Source organism: Sarcophilus harrisii, chromosome 2, assembly GCF_902635505.1.
Source record: "Sarcophilus harrisii chromosome 2, mSarHar1.11, whole genome shotgun sequence".
NCBI lineage: Eukaryota > Metazoa > Chordata > Mammalia > Dasyuromorphia > Dasyuridae > Sarcophilus > Sarcophilus harrisii.
The window spans coordinates 415,885,795-415,898,033 of NC_045427.1; the positions used below are offsets into that span (position 1 = coordinate 415,885,795).

Below are 12,239 nucleotides of genomic sequence, written 5' to 3' on the forward strand. Positions count from 1 at the left end.
CTTTAAAGCAGTGAAATAGAACTTTCTGACTGCAGATACTATTTCATTTTTGTTCACAGTACATGGGACCTAGATTAATATTTTTTGACTGACTTAAGCTTCACATACTGCAAAGAATGCTAAACTTGGGGGCATAGATCTAGATTTGAATTCTAACTCTGTTACTTAGTAGTGGTATGACTCTAGACTAAGTACTTCTCTAAATCTTATTTTGTTTTTTATTTTTTAAATAAGACTAAACATTTTATCAAAAAATTTATTAAAGAACAGAAATGGAGGATTATATATGAAACTTTGAAATCCTGTTAAAGTTTTTTAGTGTTTTACCTGGTATCCTTAACATACATACCCTTCTCAGAAAACCATTGTTTTATGTGCATATATATAAAATAACATTTTTAAAGCCAAAGAAAAAGGGAAAAATCAGTATGCATAATCCATACACCAAAAAAGTGTGCATTATATCTAAACTTATGAACCTCTCACCTCTGCAAAGGAGTGATATGAAGGGTATCTTTTCATATATCTTCTTTTGAATTATGCTTATTCTGCACTATTTACTTGGGAGGGGGATGTTTGTCGTATCCATTTACATTGTTGTAGTATGTTTTCTTGGCTTCTTTGGCTTTACTATAAATCGGTTCATGTAAATCTTTGCCTGCTTCTCTATATTTGTCATAATTGTCATTTCTTATAGCACAGTAATATTCTATTACATTTGGTGGCATAATTGATTTATCCATTCCCCAATTGATAATCATATACTTTTTCAATTCTCTGGTATCTCAAAATGTGCTATGAATATTTTGGTGTATCAAGGAATTCTTGTTCTTGTCAGAACCTTGTGTCCTGCTTTCTAGAGCCCCCACGCTGGGGTGATTAAAATATACCTTCTCCTAGTGAAGAAGTGATGAGGTGGGACTCCTGAGGGTAGTGGGAAAATGGAGTCTGTTTATTTCAAGGTCTTTCCCTTTTTATAATGTAACAAAAACACTGTGCATGTGGGACCACATAAACAACTGGCTATTGTACATAGTTTGCCACCTGGTATCAGTCTGCTTCAATCTCAACACAGGTTGTCACTGCCCCTGATTTCTCAGGAAGGCTGAGAGCCCTTAGGGGACATTGTCAGCAGGTTCCCTCTGGGCTGAAGAGTCTTATACCTTACCCAGAGTTTCCCCACGAACTGACCTTCTACATCTTGCCCTTTCTTTTGTTTTAATTGAAGCAGGTATATAACCGTTAAACCATGGGAGGAATCACACAGGCAAGTTGTAATATCATACAAGCAAGTAGTAACAGAACAAACAATATGAATAAACAAAATACTATAAAGATTTCCATGAGTCCCAGAAGGAAAGTATAAAAATTGACTATCAATTCACAACCACACATATGCCTCCTTCAGCAGTCAAGAAATAGTCCAATATTGTCCATCACTTCATGTCTCAGGGAATACAATGATTCCTGCAGGTTTTGAAGTCCTGCATCAGTCTCATTGAGAATTATTTCTGATGTTCATAAGTACACAAAGGGTTAACTGCCAGGTTCTTTCAGTGGTGGGCACAGTCAGCAATGGAACTACCTGATGCCTCCGGTCCCCTCTTTAGCTCCCTGGGTCCTGTCCCTTTCTGTCTCTCTGATGGACAAGGCAGACACGGCTTGTTGGCACCCATCGGGTTCCTTCTTCATCAGTAGAGATACAAGCAAACCCTCTCCCCCAAGCAGTTAATCTATCTGGTCCCTTCCATTCACCACTTTCTGGATGTCTCCACATCACCTGGCGATTATCTAGAGATAGTGGAGAGATCTACAGATAGTGGAGATGCTCACACTGGACATTGCCCTTCCGGTGGGTTATAAAACCTGTCTGCCGGAGCCAGTTCATCTTTGTCAAAAATCAAAAAATTTTTAATACATAGTTAAATTTAGAAGTTCTCTAGGGTTATCTGTGGCTCCTCCTCTCCAGTTTTTGGAGGAGTGTCTTGATCCTGGATTCTGTTGTTGGGAGTCAAAATCTGGATAAATATCACCAAATTGCATTTCAACTGTGTATCAGTAGGCCTGAATTTTTTCACTGATTAAGGAACACTGTACCACCCACATTAATTTTCCATTGAATGGAAACAGGTGAGAGTGCTGGCAAGGGGCCTACGGCAGCCCTGCCTGAAAAGCCCAAGTACTTAATTGTTTCCTAACTGTTGTAAGATACCTCTTTCCCATAGATTGATGGGGAACCTTTTTTTTTTTTTTTAACACTAAAAAAGGAGGAAAATCCCCTGCTCCATCACCACATCCCCACCCCAAAGGGGCAGCACAGAGTGCAGCTGCTGGTGCTGATGGTGTCACTGCCCCTCCCACTCCTCCTCCTGCCCATTTAGGTTGAGTTGAGGGAGGAGGGACATGCACTCAGGTGTAGAATTGAAAATGAACTTTGGAGGTGAAAACCAAGCTCCTCAGCAAGGTACTTAATTCCTTTTCTACCCTACCTGCAATAGTACTTAAGATACTTAACTCTCTTTTCTCCCAAATGGCCTTTCCTTGCTGAGCAATAACCAGCAAAATAAGTCGGTAAAATGCTAAAAAAAAAAAAAAAAAAAAAACTTCCTTAGCTCTGCCCAGGTGCTGTACCCTCTGGGGCACCACCTCTCTGCTTGCTTATCTCCTCATACTTCCTTGTCTGGCTGCCCAAGTTATGATCTTTTCTTGATTATAGTGGGATTTTTTAATCCATTGTATTCAGTTAGTTGTTCTCCCACTACCTTCCACATATCTGGCTCCAAACTCTCCTTACAAAGCCACGGAGACTACCACTCCAGAGCATCTGAGAACCAGTGATCCGCTTCCAAGTTACCAACAAACCTCGATTCTTTGTTAACCTAAGCCTGCTTCATTCTTCCCTCAGAGAGAGGCTCTTTTCTTAGTATTTGCCTCATTTCGGTTGAAAAACGAAAGTGATTAGACTAGCCCTTCCCGATTTTTTCCCCCGCTTGCCTATTTCTATACTTACCCTTCTGGGATCACAGGACTTCTCCACTATACTAGGTGCCTCAGTATTATTTTTATTTGCATTTTTCTTTATTGTTAGTGATTTGGAGTATTCTTTCATGTGGTTTCTAATAGTTTGCAATTCTTTTGAAATTTTTTTCTTCATATCCTTTGACAATTCATCAGAATATTGGGGAATATTTTTGGTCTTTATATAGATAATCTGTTAATTGCTTATATAATCACCAAGCCTTTATCAGAGAAAGAGAAAAATTTTTCCCATTAATCTTTTATTTTTAATGTTTCATCAATACTTCTCTTTTATTTTCATCACTCACCACCTACCACCTTTCGCCCCTGTTATAAGTTACCCTCAGTTTAAGTTTCTTCATCTGTAGACTGGGGATAAAGATACATACACTACTTCTCCAGGAGTGTTTTAGAAAACACTTTGTAAATTACATATTCTTATAGAAATGAAAATTTGTAAATACTTGAATCCTAAGTCTCTATAGATAGATAAGCCTTTGGGACAAGTGAGATATTTGCCAAAGCACCTAGCACAGTGCCTGCACATAATAGATACTTTATATATGCTGATTTCCTTCCTTCCCTAAATGCTTAGTAGGAGCTCTCAGCTGACTAGAAACTTAAAGCCTGCCGAACATTCATCAAACCTTAATCAGTTCCCTACTGTTGACTTCCCCAGTGGAGATGCTGAAGTTAGTTTTCCCGTGGGTTGCACAAACTTTATGGTTTTAACAGTTTAGGATTGTAAATCTATTGGAAGATGACCTTTCTAAATAGGCTTTTACTTTCTTAAGAACGTCCTGTTTCTGTAGTTTTTGTCTGCCCTGAAAACCACCCACACTGTCATTTTCCATTATCTCTACAGAACAAGGAACAAAAGAAAGAACCCATTCCCTTTCGAAGACTACGGATGGTGTTCAGCACCATTGAAGAGAACGTTCCACGAGAGACTTTGCAGTTCCTCATGGACTTTGTGTCCCCCCAGCATTACCCACCCAAGGATATTGTATCACATGTCATCAAGAATATCTTACTGGGTTCCGAAAGTATGGCTGTCAGGAAAGAGGCCTACATGCTGCTAATGAAAATTCAACAGTAGGAACTTTTGCAGATTATTTTAATATATTTTCCAGGGGCCCAAAATTTGATCCTTGGCTTTGCATAGCATTTGCTGATTCAAATAGCATAAATAGAGATGTACTTTTAGATCCAGGGAGGGTGAAAATTGGGGAGACAAGATGGAACATATTTATTGGATCCTAATGAGAGAGCTCTGAGAAGCTGATCCTTTCCTCACATTATCTTTTAGGCTTCTACTGTCAAGGAAGTTCTCCAAAACTCTAATGAACATAACTTGTGATTTTTAGGCTTCATCCAGCCAATGTTGCCTCTGTGGAATGGGACTGGAAGCTGCTCACTTCTGTGATGGGAAAACAGGTATGTTATAACACAGATGTGTGTGCGCAAGTATCGCATACAAAGAGTATGTGACTTAGTCAAAGGACCTGGGTTCAAGGCCTGCCTCCCCACTTAGGAGGGGGGCCCTATGACCTTGGGAAGATCACAATCTCATAGACTCTCTTAGTTTCCTTTTCTACAAAATTAGAACATAGGACTATTGTGACATTTAAGTTTCCTGTGATTTTTTCATCTTAGCCCAGTTAAGCCATTCTCTGGTCTCTAAATTTATTAGATTTCTACAGAACCATGAAATAAATCACAGAATTTCAGTTAAGTTATTTCTTGTGGCCTGTGGACTCTGGTCCCTATTATCCTTTGTGGATGTTGAGACTGAGCACTGAGTGTACCGACTTCCTATCAGGAGGCCCCTGAATCCAAATGGTTGAAGGAGAAAAGTATCCTTAAGACTTAAAAGCAGAGTGGCCCATTAGAACATTCTTGCCATTTACAAGGGGACACAGTCAGCCCCTGATGAATTTGCCCAAATTCCACATATTTTTGTTTACCTTTTCTGTGGATGTGACCTGGTATGGATCCCAAAACTTAGTAATAACATTAGAGAGAGTTTAGTTGTCAAGAATTGTAATAAAAGATATGTCCCTAAGTGATAGGAGGAAAAGTGGAGGGGAAGGGACAGTTATACTGAGGGAAACTGAAATCAAGAACATGGTTGCTGAGACCTTAAAGGAGGGCCTTTCCAAAGCTATGCTAGTAGAAAGATTCTGGCCCTTTTGTCAAGGCAGGAAAGCTTCAGGTACAAGTACAGAGAGAGACTAGTTCGAGTGAAGACTACTTTAGCTAAGTGAAAAGAGATACATTATCATGTGATGGATTTTTTTGGCCATAGCAACTTAAGGAACCATCTACTAGCGTGGAGGATCTGTAGTGGTGGGAGGGGGTGTTTAACACTGATTAAAATCAGAGACTTTTTTGAATAATCAAGAAAGCTTTTACATTTTTTCTTTCTCTTTTTTAAAAATAAGATTGTAGCCGATAAAGAATTATCCTCAGTCAGGGAAAATTGTATTCACATCCTATTTTTGCCACATGGTGACTCTGTGACCTTGGCCAAATCACTTCACAATATTCCTAATCAGTGTATGGTTTGATGGAGGAAGCCCCTTACTGGAATCTCTCATACCAGTGTAATCACTGGGCCACAGACTCAGCTCCACTGAGGGCACAGCTCTGGCCAGTGTGGCCAGTAGCCTCTTTGGTCTGTTACAAGCACCTGACCTGACCTTAGCTTGGAAGCCAGGGGGAAGTCCTGGTTCATGACTCGTTCTTTTTCTCTGATAAGCAAGGAATAAGTCTGCCCAAATTCACCTCATGCTTTCCCCCAGGAGGAAGAACTGCCTGGCCGAATACTCTTTTTGCGCTATGTAGTGCAGACCCTAGAGGATGATTTTCAACAGGTCCTGAGGCGTCAACGGCATCACCTCCAACAATCCATTGCATGCAATGTACTTTCCTGTGATAAGCAGCCCCATAATATCAGGTAATTAGCCTTATTGTGATCGAGTACAGCCATTGTAAAGATAGGAGAAGCTAGAGGAAAGCAGCCATGAGAGGAAACTCATTTTGTGTAGGGTGCTGAATTTATAAAACTAGTTTTGCAGAGGGAATGATTTCATTCTAGAGATGTTCAAAATAAATCCATAATTGTTGAATCACATAGTCTGATCTCCTTTTGTCTTTTTTGCAAATGGGAATAATAACCTAAGAAAAAATAGTTCTTTTCTAGAATATGGTTTCATCCATCAGTACAAAAAAAAAATAGTGTTAAATGTTTAACATATATGGGATTACTTGCTGTCTAGGATAGTAGAGAGAAGGGAGAAAAATTTGGAACACAAGATTTTGCAGAAGTGAATGTTGAAAACTATCTTTACATGTATTTTGAAAATAAAAAGCTATTTTTAAAAAATTTTAAATAGGATTAAAATGGCTTACTGGATGAACCAAAGGAAAGTTAAGAGTATGACATGCAGTCTTTCTATAGAATTGAGTCCTAGAGTTTCTAAGACCTTCATGTAAGGGATCAATTCAATTGTCTGTATTAGTAACAAGACCAGTTTGAGTCTAAGTTCATTCTTTGGGTTTTATAAATAGAAATGTGATCTCAGGAATATATTAAGTATCATTCTGGTTTTGTTTTGTTTTTTTATGTCTGCTTTTCTGCTAGATAAACTTATATATGGGCAGTAATCATGTCTTATTTTCTTTGTATCTTCCTTCATAGTTCTTAGCCCAGTGCTCAACTTCAAAAGGCATAGTTTTTATTTGCCAGGTCCCATCATTTACAAGGGCAAGGATGGGCTTGAGTAAAGGCAAATACACCTATTTTGTGTGAAAGATACAAGCATGTTAGGAGATAGACAGTAGTCCATTTGGCTATAGAACTTAATTTTTGTAAGGCAATGAATGAAAGGTAACAAGATGTGAGGTTGTAAAGGACTTTGAATGCTAGGATTAAGAGTAGCAGTCTGAATTAAGGAGAAATCATTGTCTTATACTCAGGACTGTATCAGTAGTTTGTGACATCCATGGCATTAATATATCTTCATGTGTTTCCTCTCTTGTTTATTAACATACTTGTCAGGTATCTGCCTGAGCCAAAAGTATAGTGATCCAGCAAGACCAAAGAGATTAGGACCTGGAAGTTAACACGCTTCATAACATAATTTTACTAGTAACTGATGGTGTACTTTAAGATACAGTCCTACATGCAGCATCCAAACTTCTCTTGGTAATCAGTACAAATACCATCTCTAAGCACTAACTCACCTCATACACTTGTGAGAATTAACTAAGATAATGTGCACAAAATGTTTTGCAGACCTTAATATATATAAATTTCAGCTATTACTTTTATAAAACTAGTCACGAGCATTCCCTATTAGAGTATGAAGTTTTTGAGGACAAGAGAAAACATACCTTATCTTCAAGCCTCCACAAGCCCCTAGCAGCTTTTTGGAGGTTTTGCTTCTGTTTCAGTCTGCAATTTTATTGGCATAGCACTTCTATGAGGAAACTCCCAACAGCAATACAGATTGGCAACCACTCTCCAATTTACAACCATATAGAGCTGCCTTCAAAACTGAGGCATCAAATGACTAGCTAGCTAGTATATGTCAGGAGCAGATCTAGAACCTAGTGCCAGGGTTCTGTCCTTTACAGCGGATATGTCAAACTGGTCACTTGCTACAAAGTTCCAGATTGTGACCAAACCAAATTTAAATCCAATTGGGAATTGTTCTACAAAACAAAATAAAATACACTGCAACACAGAAAATTTTAATTGGCTCAAGGGGCCTGTTTCTATTTGAGTTTTACATTACTGCTTTATACCATGCTGCCTCTCCAGAAGCTTAATAAGGCTAATCATAGCTTTATTGAATTGTATCTGAAATGGTCCAGGGCAGGTTACCTTACAAGAGGCCTTCAGAAGAGGAGGGATGACTACTCACTAGGATTGTTGTACAAGGGATCCTTGGTCAAGGACTATTTAAAGTTAGGTTGTTTTTGAGATCTCTTCCAGTTTAAGAATTCTATGCTTGCTATCTCATCCTTTACAGGGCAAAGTAACTTACCTACAGTTACAGAGCAATTAAGTGACAACGGGAGAATTCAAACTCAGGTCTTCTGGCTCTTAAGTCCAGTTGTCATCACCAGCCATTCTCTTAATGTGTGTGTTTTGAAACTGTCCTCCAGAGAGATTGTCAGGAAACCCAGTAAGAAGCCATCTCATTTGCTAAATGAATGCTTCTCTTTCCATTGTAGGGACATCATCCAGTGGCTAGTTGGTGCTGTGACCAGGCTCGGCTTTGATCAGAAGGAAGATAATCAAACCTTTTCAGGAAGTCCCCAGGACAAGAGTGGTGACCACCTTCTCCAACCTTTCCCTGGAAGGAGTAACCATCATTTGTAAGGAAAAGGCGCCTCCTTTGCTAGGGCAGTGGGGAGGTCTTGCTGGAAGCGGCTGCTTTCTCTCATACAAGAAGACTAGTGAAGGTTTTTTATTTTTATGATTCTTTAAATTATCCAAGTCATTCCAGGGACAGAAAGCCTTTGGGTCTGAGGGTGTCTCTATCCCACAGCTTGTTCTCAGTAAGGTAAGATGGTGTAGACTCTGGGAGCTAGAGTCAAGAAACCCAGCTGTGCCCTATAACAGCTCTTTTTGTGACCAGAGGTACCTGCACTCTCTCTCCTCCTCTGTAAAAGGGCTAGGTACCATCTAAGGTGCCTTCCCTTCTATAGCCTGTGAGCCAGATGGGATTGGGGCTAAACGTACAATTAACTTTCCAGGCACTTCCTTTATAAGGTCATTGAGTTCTGTGGATAATCTGGGCCTGGTTTGGGGGGGACAATCAAAAAAAAGAGCTACCATCTCTTGATCCCTCTTTTAAAGTTGACAAAGTCCTTGCCACACAGTAATAGTCTCACCAGATACTGCCTCATATCAGTATTATCTTCATTGTACAAATGAAAAAACTGGAGGCTGAGAGTTGCAGTGACTTCCCCAGGGTCACATAGCTTAGATGTGTAAGAACTAACATCAAAAACCTAGGTCCTCTGACTTCAACTGTTATTTCCACCTTCGCTTCCCTATAAGTAGCATTCTTACTAATTTTCCTTCTTTCCCCCAAAAAGAACAAACAACACATACTGTCTTATTCTGCACTCTGGCCTTTCCCCTCTCAGGAGGTAGGTAGCATGTTATATCATTAGTACCTTAGAGTCGCTGGTCCTTACCTGGATCAGAATAACTAATGCTCTTAGAGCTGTGTGTACCATTGTTTTTCTGGTCCCATTCACTCAGTTCTGCATCAGGTCATACATTCTTCTTAGGTTTCATTGTAACTATCCCATTTTTCATTTCTTAGATCACATTTATATAACATACCTTGTTTAGTTGAGGGCCACTCCCTCTGATACTCATTCTCTGACATCTCAAAAATTGTTTTGCTTAGGACCAATCCTTCCCTGTAACTCCCCTTTCTGTCCTTTCCCTCCTGTTTCCCTGAGATGTATTTCTGTACCAACTATGTATGTGTCTTTTCATCAGTGCAAGATGAGAGATTTGATTATCAGCTTCTACCCTCACCCTCTCTTTGTTTGGTATGGACAATCATACCTGATTTTATGTGTTTTGCATATCCTGATTATATGAGTTTTCCCTAACCTTTCTTTCCTTTCCTCCCCTGTTCCTCTTTCCATTCCTCTTCATTTTTCCCTTTCCATTCCTTTCTTAAGGTCATCAGGACATAATAGAACCAGGTCTTATTAAACTCTTTGACCCCTACTGATGATAGAATTCAGAGGAAAGTTGTCATCTCTCCTTCAAACTTCCCAAGCATTTTGTCCTTGTTTAATAATTTCTCTTTACTCTTTTTGCTTGAACTACAGTTTCTCCATAGCTTCACCAAGTATTCACCAAGAATACTTGGAAGCCCTCTGTTTCATTAAAAATTCATTTTCCCCTTGTATAATACTATTAATTTCTTTTTTCTAAATAGGTTGATCCTTGGCTGTAAGCCTATATCCTTTGCCTTTGGAATACCATATTTTGGGCTCCTTCATAGTGGTTGCTGCTAAATTATGTGGAAACCTAATTGTGGTTTCCTCCATACTTAAATTCTTTCTAGCCACTTGCAGTCCTTTTTTTTTGACCTAGAATTTGGATTTTGGTTATAGTGTTTTGGATTGGAGGATCTTTCAGGTAGTGATCAGTAAATTCTTTCTCTTTCCACTTTGGTTCCTTCTTCTAAACAATCTGGGCAGTTTTCTTTTAAGATTTCTTAGTCCAATAATGCTTAAATTTTTTCTTCTCTGTCATTTCCAGGTCAGTTCTTTCTGCTTGTAAGAAACCTTACATTTTTTTTCCCTTATAGTCAATCTTTTGACTTTGTTTTAATGTTAATTGTCGCCTCATGGAATCATTGGCTTCTATTTAGCCCATTGTGATTTTCAGGGAATTTGTTGCTTAGACAACAAAACATGTTGTGCCACTGTCAACTCCCTTTCTGATTCTTTGTTCCATGGCTCTCCTTTCTTTTCTAAGATAGTTCCTCTAGCACTCTCATTTCATTTACAAAACTTTTAACTTTTGCTTCATTATTTCTAGGAAGTCTAGTAAATTTGTGTCCAAGGTGTTTTCTTAGATGTTTTGGAGTCATTCTTTTCTTGTGGGTTTGTGATTGTGTTCCTGTCATTTTATAGCTTTTTTATTGGTGGGATTCTTTTTGTTTGCTCTTTCTCTCCAAGACTACTTTCTGACTTTATTTAGCCTTGGTATGAGAGAGCCTATTTCTGAGTACTTCTGGAGAGGTGTAGGCTGGGCCCAGAGCTACTGTGTTGGGGGTATTGAGTGTTATTCTGGTAGCTCTGGGCCAGCAGACAACCTGCAGCCTTCAGTGTTCCCCAAATGGTGTGATCAAGGACAGTTAGTTTGCTCCTTGTGGTCTGAGCTCTTCAGACTCCTAGTCTGGGTCTGCATCTGAGCAACAGTAGATGCTTGCTGTGACAGCACTGCAGACACCTCGGTCTGCCGGCATATTCGGCCATGGCTAGTATGGAACACCAGTTCCTGTCCCTTGCCTTGCTTCTCCAGTCCTGGTGCACAGTCCCATGTACTCAGTACTCAGAAGACCTCTCATCTCCCCATGTTAACATAACAACATACAACAAATGACTCACAGCGACTTTTTGTCCCAGATTGCCCCATCAGGCTTCATTCTGCTACGTTTTTAAGGTCTGGAGCTTTGTAAAGTTCATTATACTTCTTCCTGCTGCTCTGCTTGGCTCTTGGCTCCACTTCACTTTCTGCTCTCAATAGCTTTAATTTTACATAAAACTTTTAATCATGTTATCCATGAAGACTTCACTTATTCATCCCAACCCTATTCCTTTCCATGTCCATGCCATACATATTAATATTAATCGAGCAGAGAATCTCAAATGAATATGCTGGCACTTAAAAATCTGAGCTTTGTAGTGTGATGATTGCTGGATTTGGATCTAGAAAAGGAGGATTCAGTCCCCTTTCTATTTACTAGCTATGTGACCTTGAACAGGCTTCTTTTTCTCATCTATAAAATGAGAGGTTGGATTAGATAGTTTCTAGTGGCCATTCTAGCTATAAGTCTTATGACCTGGTGAGTTACTAAGCAATCCTGCCTGAAGAAGCAATTCCACAAGGGTGTAATGTTCTCATGTATCCAGGAATGATATTTGTCTTCACATCCCACAAGATGGGCAGATAGTTATTTGCTAACAATAGTGACATGGTTATTCACTCAACATATTAAGGTCCTTCCAGTAAGCAAAGGACTTCGGAAGACATCATTAGGAAAATTACAAAATTTAGCTAAGACACAGTCCCTGTCTTCATGAAACAATCTAGCTGAAAGATGAGACATCAGTACAAAACTAGCATATGTGATATTAGTTGCAAAATGGAATGCAAGATCCAAAGGGGTATTACTTTTTGGAGGAAATGACATGGTATTTAAATTGGATTTTAGAAAGAAGCAGAGGAATTATACGGTAATTAAGGAGAGGACATTCTAAGAATGGGGACTGTATGAGCAAAGGTAGAGGGTTGGCCTTGTTTTTTAAGAGCAAGGAATCAACCTAGAATTTTGACTACAATGCCAATTTCATAGAATTTGGAGCTAGAAAGGCTTTATGAGGCCAGAAAATTGGAGTCTCAATAAAAATAATTGCTATTTCAGTAGAGGATATATAAGCTCTTTACT

At 39.1% G+C, this 12,239-nt stretch overlaps 1 protein-coding gene across 2 annotated transcripts in view; it reads left to right on the plus strand.

Moving 5' to 3' along the window:
• SIMC1 (SUMO interacting motifs containing 1) overlaps nucleotides 1-12,239 on the plus strand; it is a 30,953-nt gene that overhangs the window by 9,934 nt on the left and 8,780 nt on the right. For both annotated transcript variants that reach the window (XM_031953718.1, XM_031953719.1), the window contains exons 3-6: nucleotides 3,884-4,113; nucleotides 4,386-4,455; nucleotides 5,823-5,977; nucleotides 8,263-8,406. In XM_031953718.1, the coding sequence (XP_031809578.1) occupies nucleotides 3,884-4,113; nucleotides 4,386-4,455; nucleotides 5,823-5,977; nucleotides 8,263-8,406 (599 nt within the window). The remainder of the gene's footprint in view (nucleotides 1-3,883; nucleotides 4,114-4,385; nucleotides 4,456-5,822; nucleotides 5,978-8,262; nucleotides 8,407-12,239) is intronic.